Below are 20,161 nucleotides of genomic sequence, written 5' to 3'. Positions count from 1 at the left end.
CTTAAATGAGGGCTCCAGAGAGAAGGAGATTACCTCGAGTGAGGAGGGTGTGGCCAGTGTAATCGCCAGTGCACTCCTAGGCAGAAGGCAGAGGCAGGAGGGTCAGGCCTGGGGAGGAGGACAGTGTACTGGCTGGAGGCCATGGGTCACGCACCATACACAGGCAATTTCTGGAAGGTGGAAAGGGCAAGAAAACAAGTCCTCAGACCTCTAGAAGGAGCCCTCCCCTGCCCACTCTTTTCTGCCTCCTGATCTGCAGAACCATAAGAGAAGACATCTGTGTCCCTTTAAACCACCGAGTCTGTGGGATCTTGTTATGGCACCAAGAGAAAATGACTTCAGGCAGAAGCCCAAAGGGTAGCCTGTCCAGAAGCCAGGTGAGGAAAGAGCAGCAAGGAGGGGCGCTGCTCAGCATCCAAGAGGGCGGGTTCCAGAGCGGATAGGGTGCTTGGCACGCATCTATCTGAGTAAATGAAGGCCACACACGGAGTAGTGATGGACAGAAAACAAGGAAAGGGATGCTACGCAGGCATGAGTCTGGCTTCTTTCCTGGGGGTGCTTCCAAAGATGATTACTTTTTTCTTTTTATTTCCCCCAGAGAACGCTAATTCCTAACTCCTATCCCCCCAATTCTGGGCCTCAAAACCATTCATTGAATAGGGTGCCCCTAGGGAGCATGTCTGGGCCCTGCGTGTACTCCAGGGTGACCCTGGATGCTCTGCTAGGTGGCCCTGGGTTTACCTCACCGAAGGAGTACAGCACTCAGCGGTCTCTGGCAGGAGGTGAAGGATGGCTGCTGCTGATGCCCAGGCAGGCGTGGCTGTGAAACCCTCTTGAAGCCCAGGTGGACCTCACCCTTTCGGCTGGCCAACTTCGCTCTGTGCTGCAGCAGTGGGGACTTAGCAAGCTTCCCCGCGCCAGCTTTTATCTGACCTGTGGGATTAGGACGTGGTACCTGGAGACCTTTGGTCAGTGGGTAACCCGGATGTGGAGGCCTGCCTTTCTCAGGGGTCTCAAACAGAGCGCTTCTGGGTAAGACCCCTCCCCTCCTGGTCTGTACATGACAAGCCACTCTCAGATGGTCGTGTTCCCCTTCGTGGTAGTTTGGGGTTGAAAAAGGACCCCAAATGCACTGCAGTGAAAGCCATAGCTCTCTCACCAGAAAAATGGACATTCACACATTTTCCGACAGCATGTTAATCCTTTCTTTTTCTTTGGTACCGGGGATCGAACTAGGGGCCTTCCGCTTTCGAGGCAGGTGGTACACAACTAAGCTAAATCCCTGACCCTGTTCATCTTTTTCTTTAACCCAGAAAACAATCCACTGAACACCAGGATTCTGAAGCCCTGCTCTGTGCATTTCCAAAGTAGGGTTTCCTCCCTGCTGGTGATGCCCAAGATGATTTTAGGGAATACACAAGGCTAAACATTTATTATTTTAATAGTTGCATATTTAAAGTATTTAAAATCTGTGATTTCCCTGGTCTTATTACCTGGGATGAGTAACGGGTAAAATAAAAAGTGAGTCAATCTACAGATAAATATTAAATATAATAGTTCAAGTGAACTACCAATCAGAAAGAAGTGCAGCCGTGATTCATAGGTGACCAGAGTCTGGGAAACAGTACCTAGGGCCTTGGAAGAAGGTTTAGACCCAATATCCTCTCCTTGTTTTTCTCCTTATTATTTTTGAAAACTGCTGGTTGCATTCATCTCCCCAGTTGGAAGAACACTGCCCTTACTGCTCGGGGTGAGAAGCTGGATCCACTGTCCCTTCAGGGCCAGGGATGAGGACAAGAGGGCTCAGCCGTGGCATTTCACTTGCTCAGTGGGCACAGATTAGCTTCAGGCCACGGCCACGGCCACAGCAGCACCGGCGCGTCCTCCCCTGTGGTCTGTTCGCACAAACGAGTTTGACTCGTTTTGTGCCTGTGCCTTTGTGCGAGTGTGAGTGTGTGTGTAAGAGTGTACACAGAGGGTGTGTGGCCAAGTGGGAGGCAGGGGAAGTAAATGGAGCAGACCTTCTCCCTGGAGGGAGACCCGGGATGCTCCTGTCCCGGGCCTGAGCCAGGGAGAAGAGTCCCTGGGGGGCGCCACGCAGAATGCACCCCCACCCCCAGGAGCGGGGCTGTTACCTCCACTGGCCCAGTGTGAGGGGAGGGAGGCGGCGCGGGCAGAATGAGGGCTGCCACAGGGCTGGCTAGAGAAACACTCACACCTGTGCAGCCTCCGCCCCGCCTCTCCTGGAAGGGATATCCAGCCCAGACTTCTGACTTCTTTGACTGCCCTCTCCCCTAATTTAAAGAGAACTTTGTCCTGGTTCCCAGAGAGGTCTATTGACAGAAGCTGCCAGGCAACTGGAATGTGGGACAACTGTGGCTACTGGTCAAGTCTGGGCTACAAGTCTGCAGGTACACTGTTAGTTTTCAGCTTTCTTCCTTCCTTTTTTTTTTTTTTGGTACCAGGGATCGAACTCGGCTCCTTGCACTTGCGAGGCAGGCGGCGGAAGCACTGAGCTAAATCCCTGGCCCCCTTCTTTCTTTTTTTGGCTTGTTTTGGTTTTGTGAGACAGTGTCTTGATTTGTAGTTCAGGCTGACCTTGGACTATGTAGTCTGCGCTGGCAGTGCACTCACAGAGATCCTCCTGCCTCAGCCACCTAGGTGCTGAGATTACAGGTGTGCACCACCACACCTGGCTAGTTTGTAGTTTTCTACACATCGTCGGGTTGGGGCCCAGAAATAAGTGTGCCTACAGCTGACGAAACTGGGGTCTGTTAAGCAACAGGGGCATACAGAGGTAGGAAGCAAACGTGGGCTTGGTCTCCTCTTTGAGTCCTTCCTGGGTGGTGGGCAAGGAAAGCCAAACCCTGGTGCTGGGTGGTTGTCAGAGCTGGGAGGTGGGGCCATCTAGGGCAGCTGGCCAGGAGTGACATTCGGCAGGATACTGAGAGGACAGGCCACACCCCAAGGCTCATGTCGACAGGATGCAGGTCAGGCCCCAAGAGGCAACACAAGCCCGGCAGTGTACAGTATTCTGACCCCAGCTTGTTATTCTCTGTACCCAGTTTCTCTTATCTTTGAACCTCCTACTGCTTCAGCAAGACCTGACACTGAACATCAACTTCCTAGGTGACGCTGGGCTCCCACCACAGACTGGCAAATCCATTATGCTCTCTCCCAAGTCCCTCCCTCGCCTCAGTCATGCCACACCTCCAGCTCCACACTGGCCTTTACCCGCTCTCCTTCCATCCGCGTGGGCTCCCTCCATCCCTTCTTGGCACTGCAGCCAGCATACTCTCCCAAACATGCAAATCTGACCATGCCGTGCCCCTCCTCAAATCCTTGGCTTTCCACCCCCCCGAGCATCAAACCCAAACCGACCACGGCCACAAGGCCCTTCGTTACCCGGCTGCAGCTGACCTCTGGCCCCTTCCGCAGCCCTCTCCTTGGCCACCAGGCTTTGGTCACTTTGCTTTTATTTCTGTCTCTTAACAGGGCCAAGCTCTTCCCCTTCTGAGGCTTTCCACATGCTGTTCCCTGTCTGGAACATTCTTCCCACCACTCTTTGCCTGGCTAAGCCTTAGCCATCAATTAGCACTGGGGAGAAATGTTGTTTTCTCAAAAGAGCTCTCCCCAGCTGCTCCCCTCCAGATCCACACTCTGATGGCACGGGATTAGTATGTTTCCTCTTGTTCCTCATTAGCCTCTCGGCCCAGTAGGAACTAAGTAAGTCACTAAAGAAATGATGTAGAATTAGGCAAGATGGCCTGGCAGGGGCCACTATGGCAACTCTTCATCCCAAGATCTAAGAGCGCTTTGCAGCAAGAGCTAGCTGAAGAAACACCCGTTGGAAACCTGTTTCCACATCCTAACATGAGATGACAAAACCTACCCCAGGATCTGTTGAAGATTTATATACCACAGCGAGCCTGCCCCACAGTGAACAGCTCATGGTGTGGCATACAGCCTGGGTTCAAAGTGCTAATCCCCTTTTCCTGTGCAGAAGTGGCAAATGCCTTACATTTCACTCTCCTACACCCACACCATGGAGGACAAGAAATAAAGGGAGGTCTGAGGGGCTGGAGGACACAGTGCACACTGTGACACTGCCCCGCCTCTCCCCTCACCCAGGCCGGCCCAGGAAACCCAAGCTAGCTAAGCAAGGCTTCCAAGGAAGCAGGATGAGGAGGGATGGGAAGGGTCAGGTGAGCCTGGGACCTATTATTCAAACAGATACTTGACTAGTTGCAAAGAGGGAGAGGTTGATAAGGGAAGAGGAAGGAAAAGACTGGGCGTGTGGGAGGCTGGGGCCAGAAATGGGGATCAAAGTGGTCAGAGGGCAGGGGCTGCAGAAGGAACAAGTCCGAAGGAAAGGAAACGCGGGAGGTGGAAGATTTGGAGAACTGAGGCGGGTCAGTGGCCTGCTACATGGAGAAAAGAGGAGGAAGCGCCGGGAGGGGAGGGTGGAGGCTGTCACCGGGCCTGCTCCTAAGAGCACGTGATGGGGATCGCCCGGAGGGGGGTGCTGAGGAGGAATGGGGGACAGGGGTGTTCCCCTACGCTGCCCACCTGCGGGTCGCCTCGCAGCTCTCCCACGTAGTACTGCTCCAGCCAGCGGCGTGCGTTGGCCGAGTGCCGGTGCGGGGGTCCGTCCAGGTCGGCGCTAACGTCCAGACCGGCCCGCGCCCGCAGCAGCTGCTCGCCCCCCGGGTGGTGCCGCACGAAGCCGGTGAGGTCGTAGAGGCGCGCCCCGCGGCGGACCCAACAGTCGCCCGCCGCCAGGCGCCGCTGGACTTCGGCGGGGGAGAAGGAGGCGGCAGGGGGCGGAGCAGGGGCCATGGTCTGGGAGCGGAGCTCACAACTCGCAGCCCGGAGTCTGCTCCGCGGCCGCGCGGCGCGCCTCTAACATCTCGGGAGCCCGGGCATCCGCAACGGGACAGCCGCCACCGCACCTGCTCATTTGCATGGCGCGCTCCCATTGGCCGCTCCTCGAGGCCGGAGCCGGAGGTCCCTCCTCATTGGCCGACGGGAAGGTCGGGCAGGACCGGAGTGGGACGGCCCGGCGCTCACCAGGTGGCCCGGGCAGGTAGAGGGCGTGCCCACCGGGTGTGTCCCGTCGCGGAGGGGGGGGAGGAGGCGGGCGAGGCGGGGCGGGGCTTTCCGCTGCGGGTGGCTGCAGGGACATCCTGGGTGACTTGATCGCCGCTGGAATAAGTATCTTCTGTGGCAGTTTCGTGGGAGAAATCTTGCATCTCCGTCTGCAGCAGGGACCAAAGAGGGAGAAGCGGGGCGGGGGTCTGAATAAAGCTAGTGAGACACTTGGTTCAGGTGTAAAATTTAAGGTGTCACCCCAAAAGTTGGTAATCACAATGTATGATAGTTTAATGTAATATTTTAGAGAATTATATTATTGCACACTGTGAATGTACTTAATGGCACTGAACTGTACACAAAATAATTGAAATGGCAAATTTATGGTTTGCTGATTCTATCACAATTTCAGTATATATATATATATATGAATTTTTAAAAATTATATTGGCAAGCCATGGGCAGTAGCTGGGAAGGGGTGTCTGGCTACCGCTTTTGTGAGCCAAGTTTTATTGGAACCAAAGCAGGGTAACAATAGTGCATGGGTGGATCATGATTTTATTTAGTTTGGATACTTTGTTCACCGTGGATTTTTCATGTAATAACTTTTTGTTTTGTTTTTTGAAGCAGATCTCCATATGTAGCCCAGGCAGGCGTCAAACTCATGGTGATCCTCCTGCCTCAGCCTCCCGAGCGCTGGGATGACAGGTGTGCACCATCATGTCCAACACTTGTAATAATTTTGAATTTTTTAAATAATGAAAATATAAATATTATTAATCTTGAAACTGAATTTTTGGGCATGCTTTTACATGTTTCCCCCACGGTCAGTGGCACACTCCTCCAGGGTAGATGGAGGAGCTCCCTGGAGCACCCGGAGGGGGAGCAGGCTGAAGCCCCCACCACGCTGGAGCGAGAGGAGGACTCTGCTCCTGGCAGCGTTGTTGACTTGGCCCGCAGAGGTGAGCATCTGAACAAGATTTGTAATCAAAGTCTCCTGGTCATGAGGCTACCCCTGCCCCTCTTGGGAGAGGTATTTCCAGCATTCCCTCTGTGCCCTGCTAGGGCGGTGCTGTGTGCGAAGCCTGACTCAGAGCCTCAGGGGCACCCCAACAAGAGAAGCACCAGTTTCCATAGCTGCCCCTTTCGGGTCCCCGTCCGGACCTGTCCTGATTTACGCTCTGGCAGTAGGTAAGAGTTCTAGGTATCTGTGGGTCTGTGGCTCAGCTGTCCAGCAGCTAACATCAGGCCCAGGGCCTGTGTCCCTAGACTTAGCGTTTTGCTCAAGCAGTGAGTACCTAAATAATCGCCCTCACCCCACTTCCACACCTCCTCTTTCAAAACACTCGGCATGTACACCAGCAGCAGAGCACCACTCACACGTGTGCTGTGTTTCCTGCTGATGGCATCTGCTGGACACCATGTTGGGTTCCTCGCCATTGCTTCAAGCTTGGTCACTGTTTGAAGTTGATTTGGAACAACATTGTGGTTGATAATAAGAACAGTGTGTATGGCACATTAACAATTAGTTAGCTATTTTTTGTTTGGTTGGTTGTTTTTTGAGACAGGGTCTTGCTACGTAATTCAAATTGACCTTGAACTCACTATGTGATCCAAGGTGGCCTTGAACTCATGGTGATCCTCCTGCCTCAGCCTCCTAAGTGCTGGGATTACAGGTATACACCACCACACCCGGCTCAGTTTGCTATTTTAAATTTAAAATTTGCACATAAACCAGAGTATATGTAAGTTTTTTTAAAAATAGTATAATTAACTCCTTGAATCTGTCTCTCCACTCATGAAGTAAGAATTTACCAGAAACTTGTACCTGTTTCTGTTCTCTAAACATTCACCTCCCTGTCTCCTGCTACCTCTTGGTAACCATGGCCCTGACTTCTCTGCTTATCTTTCCTTTGTTTCTTATCTTTAATATTTTATCGTATTGGCCAGGCATGGTGGCATATGATTGCAATCCCAGCACTCAGGAGGCTGAGGCAGAAGGATCAACTCAAATTGAAAGCCAGCCTGGGCTAGATAGGGAGTTCAAGGTCAGCCTGAACTACATAGTGAGACACTGTCTCAAAAAAAGTGTATATTGGGCTGGGGATTTAGCTCAGTGGTTTTGCCGCCTCTGTGCAAGTGCAAGGACCTGAGTTCGATCCCCAGTACCAAAAAAAAAAGACACAAAAAACTGTGTGTGTGTGTGTATATATATATATATTATATATTATATATTATATATAACATATATTTATATTGGTGCCTATAGAATATATTTGTAGATCAGCTTGGTTGGTATTGGGTTTCATGAAATCACATTGTGTTAGTTTTATGTCTCCTTGTGTATTTTGCTCAAGATTATTTTAAGATTCATCCATGTTGAGGGTCATTATATTTAGTCTTTTTTTTTTAGGTACTGGGGATCGAACTTGGGTTCTTGCGCTTGCAAGGCAAGCGGCGGAATCACTGAGCTAAATCCCCGGCCCTGTTGAGGGTCATTGTAATGCATCAATCTTTTCACTTCGTGTCATAGTCCACTTGCAATTTAGGTATCCATTTTCCTTTTCCTCTTACTAAGAATTTGACTCTCAGCTGGGGATTTAGTTCCATGGTTCCACCGCCTGCTTCACAAGTGCAAGGTCCTGAGTTCGATCCCTGGTACCAAAAAAAAAAAAAGAATTTGATTCACCTGTCCCCTATTATGAACATTCTTATATATATGGCTAAGAGTTTCTATTATTTACATACCTAGAAGTGTAATTGCTATTTTCTAGGGTACACAAGTGTTCAAATTTACGAGACAATGTAAACTTAACATCTAAGTGGCTATGTTCTACACATCCCTAGCCCTTGCCCTAGCTTTGGGAATCAGGCAGAGATGTCCAGCCTTTATCTCTTATATTTAGAGTTGTGGGCCGGGGATTAGCTCAATGGTTCCGCTGCCTGCCTCGAAAGCACAAGGTCCCAAGTTTGATCCCTGGTACCCCCCGCAAAAATAACCCAACTTGCAATTTTTATTTATTTTTTATTTTTTATTTTTGATACCAGGGATCGAACTCGGGACCTTGCACTTGCAAGGTAGGTGCCGGAACCACTGAGCTAAATCCCCGGTCCAACTTGCAATTTTATATTTAGAGTTGTATTAACGATCCCACAATCCACACCCTGTCCTTTAACAGTGCCTTGCTTTATGCTTGGAGTTTTCTTTTTCTCATGTAAACTTGAGAACAATTTTGCCAATATCTTTGGGGACGCCTATTGTGAAAGCAACTGTACTGAGCCTATAGATTAATTTGAGAGGAATCCTTTTTTTTGCAGTACTGGGGATCGAACTCAGGACCTTGCACTTGTGAGGCAGGCACAGTGCCACTGAGCTAAATCCCTGGCCCTGCAGGAATACTTTTATGATATTGGCGGCTTCCTCTTCTGGAACCCAAGCTGTTTATTCGTGTGTCTTCCTTTCTCATGAAGTTTTATGTTCTGCATCTGGGGAAATGCTAGCATTTGTTAAGTTGATTCCTAAATATACAATTTTTTTCCTATTATAAATGATTTCTTTTTACAGTAAGCTTCCATTGAAGAATGGCATTTGTAGAGAAAGGCACACAAATCACAATTGTGCAGCTCGGCGAGTTTTCACACAGTGGACTCACAGCCCAGGGAGCGGAGCTCGAGCAGCTCCACGGAAGTCAGCCTCAAGCCTTTCCTTGCCCTGCCTCACCACCTGCCCCAGAGAACACTGCCATGTTGATTTTCAAACACTACATTACTTTTGCACACTTTGGAACTTTCTTGAATGAAAAATACAGGGTATATATATTTTTTGCTACATTATTTCACTTGCTATTGTTTGTGAGAATCATCCCTATTGTTAGGTATAATAGTACTTTTTAAAATTTTTATTTTATTTTATTCCATTCCTCCCTCAAGCTTCCTCCCCTTTCTATATACAAAAGCTTTGTTTCCATTTTTTCCTTCTATTTTCACTTTTTTCTTGTCCCTTCCTTCCTTCCTTTCTCTTTTTCCCTCCCTCCACCCTTGTTCCCCTTCCCATTTGAACACTTTCTTCCCATTCCTTTTTTTTTGGTACCGGGGATAGGGGATCAAACTCAGGTCCTTGTGCTTTCGAGGCAGGCACTGGAACCAATGAGCTAAATCCCCGGCCCATTCTTCCCATTTCCTAACGTCCATCATACATCTCAGTCCTTATTTCCACTTTCAGTTTCTCACACCAGAGAGACAACGCCGTATTTACACGTGTGTCCGATTTATTTCACTAAGAGTATGGTCTCAAGGTCCATCCAACGAGGTATAAGTGTCTGAAGCTCTTCCGTCTTTATGGCAGAGTAGTACTCCATTGTATTAAAAAACCCCACATCTTCTTTATACACTCGTCAGTTGATGGGCATTTGGGCTGTTTTCAAGATTTAGCTATTACACACTGTCCTGGTATAAACATGGGTGTGCATATATCGCTGTGGTAGGATGCTTTTAATTCTTTCAGGAGGATACTAAGAAGATGTATAGCTTATAATAGTACTTTGTACATTCTTATTTCTGTATATTATTCTGCTATATGAATATGCCACATTTAATTTATCTAATTTATCCTTTTTTTAAGTTTATTTTTTGAGACAGGGTCTCACTATGTAGCCCAGGCTGGCCTCAAAATCATGGCAATCCTCCTAGGTCAGCCTCCCAAGAGCAGGATTACTGGCATGCACCACTATACCCAGCTTGCTCACTATATTTTGCAAATCATTTATTTTTTTTCCCAGTACCCGGGATCAAACTCAGGGCCTTGAGCTTATGTGGCAGGCGCAGTGCTACTGCGCTAAATCCCAGGTCTTGCTTACTATATTTTGAAGTCACATTATTTGGTGAATAAAATTTCAACATATAAGGTATAACAATACCTTTCCGTAAATTTAAATTGTATCATTATGAAGAAAACTTCATCTCTTGTGAATGTTTTCATGAGCTTTATTTGTTTATCATCTATTTTGAGACAAGGTCTCTCTAGGTAGTTCAGGCTGTGTTTAAACTATGTAGCCCACGCTGGCCTCAAATTCTGGGAATCCTGCCTCAGCCTCCCGATGCTAGGATTGCAGGCGTGTGTCACCATGCCTTCCTTTCTTTCTTTCTCTCTCTCTCTCAATTTTTTTTTTTTTGTATCAGGGATTGAACTCAGGACCTTGCACTTGTGAGGCAGGCCCTGGAACCACTGAACTAAATCCACGGCTCTTTCTTTCGTTTTTTTTGAAACAAAGTCGCACTATGTAGTCTAGGCTGTCTCAAACTCAGCGATCCTCCTGCCTCAGCCTCCCAAGTGCTGGGATTACAGGCATGTGCCACCATGCCCAGCCTATAAGATTTATTTTGGTTAACATAAAGCTAGTATGCAGGAGGCTATGCCTGGTTTCAATCCCCAGTAACACACACTCGCACACAAAATAAAGACCTGGACAAAGATACAGTAGGCTTATGCTAACCAGAATAAAGCTTGTGTAAGAATGTTAATAGCACATAAAATCAGTATAAAGCCAGAAATGAAATCATTCACAAGAGAGAAAGAAGTTCTTTTCATAAAGATAGAAGATAAACTTACTAGGAAGATATAACACTAAATGAAAGAAAACAAAATTCACAGGTAACATTTGGAGGATAGTAGAGAACCAAACTATTATTCTGCAAACTGGTAAAAACAGAAGGGGGACCCAAACACTTATCCTACTTTTTTAGTATGAACTTAATCTCAGGGCAATTAGTGGATATGGAAATTTCTTCTTTAAAAATAATTCCAGCTCAGTAATGCAGAAGGATCGATAAATTAGAATAATGTTGTTTTGCAAACTCCTAAAAAAACTAGATTGCCAGGCATAATGGTGCACACCTGTAACTCCAGCTACTCAGGAGGCTGAGTTACAGGTATGCACCATTATGCTTGGCAATCCAGCATTTTTAGAAGAAATGTCCATATCCACTGTTGTAGTCAGGGTTTGCAAAGGAATAGATTTAATACAGGACACATATTTTGCGGGATTATTTTACAATATTCACCTAAAAAGTCAATTGCAGAGGAGTGCAAGAGATTTTTCCACACACTAGAGACCCGAAGAATCTGGCCAAGGACCTGGATCCCACAGCAATATCCGGCAAAGTCCAGCTGAAGGCCTAGAGCCCAAGGTGAGGTCTCTTGCAAGTCTGTATCGAGGATCTGAGGCCCAAAGGCCAGTGGTGGAAGCAAGAAAGCCTGCGCTCTCGGGGTGAAGGATTTGTGCCACCAGACCAAGGGGTCTACATCGGAGCCAGGAAGCGACACTCAAGGTGAAGACCGGAGCTCCCCTGATGAGAAGAGCAGCCATTCCCGGCAATACTGAGGACCTGAGCTCCTCTGACCATGGAAACACCCAAGTTAGCATCAGGGAAATGAGCCGCTGCAAGCTTTTCCTAGAAGATCAACAGCCACGGATCTTCCCCTCTGGGTCTCTTTTTATGCCGTTGGCAACAATCCTCAGGTGGGTCTTCCATGCCCGGGACCACTTTGATTCAATTCAGCTGGGCGTTCCAAGTCGTCTGTTAGTTAATTCACCACATCCACTAATTACCCTGCGATTAAGTTCATACAGAAAAGGTAGGATAAATGTCTGGGTCCCCCGTATTTTATTGTGGGCTCTACTTCAATTTGGGTCCTGTGTCCTTTGGATGTGGTCCCAGGTACCCTTAAAAGCTTATGGACTGTCTGGTATGGATGGAATTCTTTTTAAACTTTGTCCATACCCAACTCCCTGCCCTACACACCTCCTCCGCTGTACTGACATCGCACACCAGCGTGGGACATTTATGGCACACTTGTTGCAATTGAAGAGCCTACAATCATACATCTCATCACACACGTATTGCTTTTTTATTTTCAAATTAAATATTGGGAAATTTTTACAAATTATTGAAAAGAACAGTTGAGCTCAGCGACTGCTCTCAGATTGCCTTATGTCTGACAATGATCCCACCGAGCATCTGTTCCTCCATGTGCCAAAGCTCGGGGTCATTTGAGACCTGTGCTATGGCCTCTTCCTTTAGAATGCATCTTCTGTAATTCCTTTTTCCTTTTTGTTTTAGAAATGGTAGATTTTAAAATGACTCAAGAGGGATATGATTCACTTGGTAGTAGTGAGCACGAGAGCTTGGTTACACAGCTAGTGCCCAAGTCCTCTTTAACTTCAAGTTAATGTTGACTCTCCTGTTGCCAATGGGATTTTTTTTTGGTATCAGGAATCAAACTCAGGATCTTGCGCTTGCCAGGCAGGTGCAGCGGCACTGAGCTACATTCCCAGTCCACCACTGGACATTTTTAAACCGACAGATAAAACTTTATGTATTCACTGGGTACAACACAATGTATTGAAGTATTTATACACTGTGGAATGACTAAATCTACCATTAAAATAAAACAAAACATATGCACTGCCTTACATAGTTACTAGTTCTGTGGTGAGAACACTTAACATCTATTAGTGATTTTCAAGAATACAATACATGGTTATTAACTATAGTCACTATGTTGTGCCACAGATTATAGAAAAATTATTCTCCTGCCTGAAATCGTCAAAAAATTGGACCAAACATATGAAGCAATGCTTTGAAGACATTGGACACCAGACAGCAAAAGGCAGGTGGGAAAACAACTGATGTGTACTCCCGACTGACTCAGCTTCCTGTCTGTAAAGAGCTTCCAGGTCAGAGTGCAGAGGGCGTGTGGGCGGGGGATGGGGCTGCAGTCAGGCCCCAGGAGGTCTCTAGGTTGAAGAGAGAGCCGAAAGGTGGCTGAGACCAAGGTGACCAGGGCTCTCAAAGAAAAGTGCCGGAGCAAAGAGGGACGCCGGAGAGAATGCGGAGATCTCTGTCCACAGTTCCCAGTGAGTACCGATGAACAGGAGAGTGAACAGACTGCAGACATCAGTAAAAACCAAGTGAAAGGGGGCCGGGGGATTTAGCTCAGTGGTTCTGCTACTGCCTGGCAAGCGCAAGGTCCCAAGTTTGATCCCCGGTACTAAAAAAAAATCCCAGACAACAAAAAAATCAAAAACAGAAAACCAAGTGAAAGGGTTAGAGGGGGACACTCGCCGCAGTTTATACAAGGCTGAGCATTGCTTCTGTTTCCCTCAGACTGGAAAACTGTAGCGTTCTCAGAGGGCTTTCCCATTGATAGTGCAGAATAATTAGCCATAGAAGAAATTCTTCTCTTAACCCCCTTTTTTCAGCACTGGGGATTGAACTCAGCGCCTTTACACTGAGCTACATCCCCAGCCCTTTTAATTTTTTTATTCTGAGACAGGGTCTTGCTAAGTTGCCCAGGCTGGGCTTGAACTTGTGATTATCCTTCCTTGGCCTCTTAGAGGCTGGAATTATAAGCCTGCACCATCACGCCTGGCTTCTTACCCATTTTTAAAAAGCTTAAAGGCAAGACTCTGAAAGGACAGAGAAAAAGGAAAACACTACCCCTACTGAGCAGAGAAAATAAAATTGCCCCACAAATGACAAGCAGTTATGGTAACTGTATCCAACACAGGAAAGCTACAGGAAAGGGCTGGGATTTAGCTCAAAAAAAAGAGAAGAAGCTACAGGAAAGATCGAACATAGTAAATAGAGGCCTGGACACAGGAAAAAGATCTAAATCACACTTCTGAGATGAAAAGAAATCTACAGTGTCTTCAGTGGCATACACTGGAATAGATTAAGTATCAGTTATAATTTATAGGAAAAAAGAATAGTGAATGTCAGTATGAAAAATTTCCCACGAAGAGAAAGAGAGAAGTGAAAGAAGAATCATAATTGGAGACTTCTCTGTCCCAGATCTGGAGCACTTAATGGCGATAACATGTCATTTCTCCCTAAATCCATGGCTAGACGTGACACAATCATGTGCCGAGTTCGAGTTGGCACTTAAGGCTTTGGCTCACCCCTCCCTCCATCAGATCCTTATTCAAATTCTTCCTCTTTGGAAATCCTGTGGGTAAAGCTTGAGTGAAGCAACCAGTCCTGGCACAAACTCCAGGGAGGAGGCTGCTGAGGGAGGATGCAGACCACACGGTGATCTTAGAGGCAGCCTGGGCTTCCCCTACCTGGACACACGCTACAGTTTCTGCCCCTCATGCAGGGCACGGCCCAAGGGGCTTCCCAGGGTTAGCCCGGGAGAGGGGCTCCGCAGACCGAGCTGAGGAAAAGCAGCGCGTCCGCCAACAGATCCCTGCCCTTCAGCACCCGCTCTGCAGAGCCCATCGGTGTTCCCAAGGAAGGGACCATCTCACTACAGTAAGGAACCCGGAGCGCAGCGCCGTCTCCCATCACTAGGTGGCGGTGTCGCGCTCCCAGCGGGAGAGGCGTGGGTGTGGACCGGTCTGGGACCCAGGCGGTCTCAGCGACCTGCAAACCAAACCCCAGAGCTGCCTGAGCCACCAGGAAATGGAAAGAACCGCTACTAGTGAAGCTTAATCTTTTTATACTTGTACTGGTGAAACTGGCGCTCTTTCAGAACAATGGTTTTTAAATGCAGAAACTAGGCATAAATGAGAAGATGCAGTGATTTGGAAAGGATGACCAGCACAAGCGACTTTGCAAGATCGATGCAGCGACTGTACTATGACACGAAAATACCTTCATTTCTATTGGTACTGCTAACACCGCTATGTGTTTTGTTTGTTTGTTTGGCACTAGGGACTGAACCCAGGGCTTTCACACTGAACGTCAACCCCAGCCCTTTTTTAAAATTTTGAGACAGAGTTTTTCTACGTCACTGAGTTGCCCTGGCTGGGCTTGAATTTGCAATCCCCCTACTCCTTTCTCTTTTTTCTTGTGGCACCAGGAATTGAACCCAGGGCCTCTGTGTTGAGCTACATTCCCAGCCCTTTAAAAAAATGTTTTAAATTTTGAGACAGGGTCTCTCTAAATTGCCTGTGCAGGGCTTAAACTTGTGATTCTCCTGCCTCAGCCTCCCAGAGTTCTGAGATTACAGGCATGCACCACTACAACCAATGGTACCACTATGGTTTATTTCTTACATTGGTAACTGAGCAAAACTTCAACTATCACTTAGAAATGAGTGAGAAAAAATATTATTTCCCCATTCTGGTTCAGAAGGGGACTTCATGAATTCTATCTGTGGGCCCAAGGTTAAAAAACCCTTTGTGATCAAACAAGTGACACAGAAGAAATGCAATCCAAGCACAGGAGACTTTGCTGCCAGGCTCCTGCTCTGCTCCAGGCCTGTCAGCCTCCCGGCTCTGCCCTGACCTTTTTAAACTTTATTGGTACACTTTTGATATACATAATAATCACATTCATCATGGGGGATTTGTACCTGTACTTAATGTATCTTGATTCTTCATTTTTCCCCCATGCCCCTTCCTTCCCTTCCACCCTCCTTCCCTTCCCCATTTACAGAAGCTTTGTTTCCATTTTTCCCCTCTATTCCCTTTTTTCCCCCTTTTCCCTTCTTTCCTTTCCCCTCACCCCTCCCTTGTTCCCCTTCTCATTTAAACATTTTCTTCCTACTTCCCAATATCTATCCTCCACTTTGGTCCTTATTTACCCTTTGAGTTTCTCACAAAAGAGAAACAATGTGATGTTTAAACCTTTGTGTCTAATTTCACTTGAAGTTAAGATCTCAAGGTGCGTCCATTTAGCTATAAATGTCTCAAGTTTATCCTTTTTTATGGCAATGTGGTACTCCATTGTATATAAAGACCACATTGTCTTTACCCATTCATTCATTGATGGGCATCTCGGCTGTTTCCAAGATTTATCTATTAGAAATTGTGCTGCTATAAACATGGGTATGCATATATCACTGTGGTATGATGCTTTTAACTTTTTTGGGAATATACCCAGAAGGGGAATAGCTGGGTCAAATGGAACTTCTAGTTTCAGGTTTTTGAGGAATCTCCACACTGATTTCCACAGTGGTTGCACCAGTCTACACTCCCACCAACGGTAGAGAAGGGCTTTTTTCCCCACAGCCCCGCCAGCATTTCTTGATTTCTTTTTTTTTTTTTTTTGTACCGGGGATTGAACTTGGGACCTTGCACTTGCAAGGCAGACCACAGAACCACTGAACTAAATCCCCGGCCCTATTTCTTGATTTCTTGATGATAGCCATTCTTTCTGGAGTGAGATGGAATCTCAGTGTTGGTTTAATTTGGATTTCTCAAATGACCAGTGATATTGAACATTTTTTCATATATTTATTTGCTCTTTGTACTTCTTCATCTGAGAAGTGTCTATTCATTTCAGATGCCCATTTTGGGATTGGGTCTTAAATTTGGGGAGTCTGCCTTGACCTTAAGAAGCTGGCGATCCGGCACTGGCCAGAAGCCTGGCTTGGGTGGGCAGAGAGGGGAGGGTCCTGTGGTGTGGGCCAGGCTCAGTCAATGTCATTCAAGCCTAGGGGACAACTGGGGGGGGGACTGGCAAGGGAGAGTGCCCCAAGGAAGGCCAGGGGGTCTGCAGGGCCTCACTAGGACTCACTGAGCAAGGGAAGGAGCCACCTGGGTCTCTGTGGGGAGAGGGAGCCTCAGTGCAAAGGCCCTGTGCAATGTGCTGGGTGTGTTTCCAGGAGGCTGAGCAGGAAGCAGAGTCAAGCCGAAGGAGTCGGAAGGGCAGGGAAGGAGGAAGGAGAGAGAGCCGAGACTGAGACCGGAACTAGACAAGCACCCCCCACCCATAGGGGAGGGGTTTTTTTTGCTATGTGACTCATGTCTGAGCAGGAAGGAGCACAATCTGACTTTGGTTCCGACCCTGGTGACCAGGCCTTAGGTTTGTAGCTGCTCCATCCTGCTGCCAATGCAGGATGATGAATTAGTCACCTTAACAGGATCCCCAGGATGCTGCATGGAGAACAGACTGAGGGGGTAAGGATGGGAAGAAGGGGACCAGCTGGAGGCCACTTCAATAAACCAAGCGGGAGCTAACAGTGGCTTTGACCAGGGTGGCAGCCGTGGAAAAGGTGACACCGGAGCTAGGACTTCCTTTGTGGTATGATGCTGAAGATGTCTATCAGACTTCCAGTAGCCTTTGCCCAGGAAGCAGATGGCACTGCCTGTGATGAGTCCTGGTTCCTGTGCCCGGTCCCTCAAGGCTGAGCGGGAGAGTACGTGAGGCACTCTGTTTGTGGTTGAATTATCAAAATGTTGTCCACTGCTTTTTCCTTGGACTTCACAACTGGCAACATATTTTGTGAAATGAAGGTGTAGGTCAGGCTCCTGTTCAAAAACTGATTAAGAATTTCAAGACGGTGACAGCCAAGCATTAAGCCAAGCACAGGCCCCTGTGCGACTGCACAGGACACACATCTGTGCCTCTTACTGAAATACGTTTCATAATGGCTTCTGGAACCTAGGGGTGACACTCCTGTGTAACAGAGCCCCAGTCTGTGGTTTCTGCTCCCTCCACACAACTGGAAGTCTGCATTTGTCTGGTGAACATTTCTCTGAAGTGTTGTGATAAAAGTCTGGCTAGACCCTTGTGGGTGACCTGGAAATCTGGGTCTTTGAGCCTCTGTGACAGATTGCACGAAGAAACGCTGGTGCAGTGGGGGTGGAGGGGAGCTGCTAGAAGGCAACAGATGGTGCTAGTAGCCCAGGGACCCAGCCAGTGAAGTCACTGCCTAAAGGGTCAGGTGGGGCATGGCAGCACCTGGTAACATGCCAGCGCCTCCGAACTGAGCTCACCCAGGTGGCAGTGGTGACTAACAGTCCCTTCATGTCTGAGGGCGGAGGGGATGCACATGACACAGGTGTGTAGAAACAGGGATGAGTCAGGCTCTGGCAAGGTCACAGGAAGGGCAGCATGGTAAGGTCAGAGCCTGGGGAGACGGGATGGCTTTGGGGGTTCCCTAGAGGATTCAATCCAGACAATCCTGACAGTCTCCAATCACAGATCCTTCTAGATGTTCCCTGGATTCTCTCTCCCAACCAAACATGTATGGCCTGATCTTCTCCATTGTTTCTTGCTCCAAACTGTCCCATTTGATCCAAAATCCTCCAGAAAGTATCCATGGTTCCACTGAAACCTAAAAAGTTTTGAAATGTTTAGTAAGAATACCTAGCTAGCCATGGTGGTACATGCCCAGCACATGGTAGGCCGGGGCAGGAGGATTGCCATGAGTTTAAGGCCAGCCTGGGCCACATAGTGAGACTTTGACTTTAAAAAAAAGGCTTGTTGGGGTCACAGGAAGACTCAAAGACCTCGGGTGAGGACCCCCAGCAACAGCTTCACAACTGTGGGAGCAACAGTGTGAGGTGGCACCTCAAAACAGGAAGCCAGGGTTGAGCCAGGCTTGCTCTTTTTTGCCCCTTAGTTTTCTGAGGCCCAGTGTGCGATGCCTTTGCAGCAGGGTGGGCTGGGACTGCACTGCTCACTGGAGCTGGGGTTAGTTACCCTTTCACTCTTCTCTCTTCATCCCTCACTCTCCGCCTGGGAATCTCACAGCGACTATGGAAGGCAGGAGACAAGACGAATGGATGGACCTCAGCAGAAATGAGCTTTTTCCTAGGTCCCAGGAAGATGGCCAGGATACTTGACATGAACCTTTCCAAAGAACACACACATTCAGATAAATTATGTGCTTGTGCCAACTCCCCACGATGAATGTGATATTTATGTACTGCATACATATACTGATAAAAATGAAAATAAAAACAAAAACAACATGACACACTCGATAGCCATGCACATTAGTAATCCTGGCTACTTGGGAGGCTGAGGGGGGAGGGTCATGAGCCCACAAATTTGAGATCAGTCTGGGGAACATAGTGAGTCCCTTTCTCAAAAAACCCACAAAATTTTGTGTGCTGTTAGGCTACAGGGGCTCTGACTCTCAATAATCGAGGCTGTCTGAAGAATTTAAAAAAAGGACTACAGGGCAGGGGATTTAGCTCAGTGGTTCTGCTGCCTGCCTTGCAGGTGCAAGGACCCAAGTTTGATCCCTGGTACCAAAAAAAAAAGGACTAGAACACCAGAGAAAGGTGAACAGGGAGCAGCTTCAAGAAAACAGGTCCTAGGTGTATTTTTTCCCACACCCCAGGTCTTAACTGTACAGATGTCCACTTCCTGACCCAGTGGCACTCACAAAAACTACTCACTGAACCCTGAGAGAGTGTGCATCCCAGCAAGAGCAAGCAAAAAGAGAAGCAAAGAAACAGTGTGCTGGGTGTGGTGCCTCACACATGTAATGCCAGTGCTCAGGAGGCTGAGGCAGGAGGATCACTTGGAGTTGGAGGCCATCCTGGGCTACAAAGTGAGTTGTCTTCTCCAGAGCCCGCGAGCCATGGAAGCAACTCCTAATTCCTGGCATTTTACAGAGCTTCCCTATATGAGTCACTCAGAGCTGCCAATTATTGTTCATTACGGTTGAGCTTTCTCTGTCTCCATCCCTGTGCTCTGTCTCTTTGTAGGTGTGTGTATAGAATTATATATATATATAATAAAAGAGTACATACTTGTACATGTGCACACGTGTGTGCACACACACACACATACACAAATACACATGGCTATGTCCTGAACGTCCCCACCAAAACTCATGTTGAAATGTAATTGCCATGGTCAGTATTAAAGGGTAGCACCAGGTGGGGCCTTCACGAGTGATCAGGCTGAGAGGGCTCTGTGCTTGCTCAATGGATTAACCACGATGGATTAGTGGATTCCCTTGAGAGTGGCGAGGTTCTAAAAGCGGTCTCTCCTGCACGCTGGCCCTCGACGCCCCGGGTGCCTCCTGACTGCAGACGCCCCATTGCAGCAAGGGTATCACCAGCTATGGCCCCTCCACCTTGTGCTTCATAGCCCTCTAAACTGTAAGAAAGAAATTTGCTTTCTTTACAAACATCCCAGCCTGTGACATGCAGTTATAGCAACAGAAAACAGACCCAGACATATATGCATTTTTTCCAGAGCCATTTGAAAATGAATTAAAGACATCATGTCCATTTAAACATCTCAGTGTGTAGTTCCTAAAAGCAAGGCCATTATCTTACATCCCCACAGCATAACTATCAAAATCAAGAAGTTTAGGCAG

General features: G+C 47.8%; 1 protein-coding gene and 1 long non-coding RNA gene across 4 annotated transcripts in view; one reads left to right on the top strand and one right to left on the bottom strand.

Moving 5' to 3' along the window:
- The window catches only part of Fa2h (fatty acid 2-hydroxylase), a 48,504-nt gene extending 43,574 nt beyond the window's left edge, over positions 1-4,930 (bottom strand). The window contains exon 1 of one of the 3 annotated variants that reach the window (XM_004842850.4): positions 4,570-4,930. In XM_004842850.4, coding sequence (XP_004842907.1) covers positions 4,570-4,839 — 270 coding nt within the window. In that variant the 5' untranslated portion in view covers positions 4,840-4,930. The remainder of the gene's footprint in view (positions 1-4,569) is intronic. The other 2 variants (XM_021256701.2, XM_004842851.4) reach the window with 2 other exon arrangements.
- On the top strand, positions 4,114-18,701 carry LOC110348767 (uncharacterized). Its single transcript, XR_015448675.1, has 5 exons — positions 4,114-4,205; positions 5,722-5,799; positions 5,923-6,053; positions 6,157-13,007; positions 18,577-18,701. It is a non-coding gene; the product is annotated as an uncharacterized LOC110348767 (long non-coding RNA).
- Positions 18,702-20,161: the final 1,460 nt, after the last annotated feature.

This window comes from Heterocephalus glaber, unplaced genomic scaffold (genome assembly GCF_053883595.1).
Source record: "Heterocephalus glaber isolate CG9 unplaced genomic scaffold, H.glaber_assembly_v1.0 deba00000071, whole genome shotgun sequence".
NCBI lineage: Eukaryota > Metazoa > Chordata > Mammalia > Rodentia > Bathyergidae > Heterocephalus > Heterocephalus glaber.
This window is presented reverse-complemented; position numbering and strand designations above follow the sequence as displayed.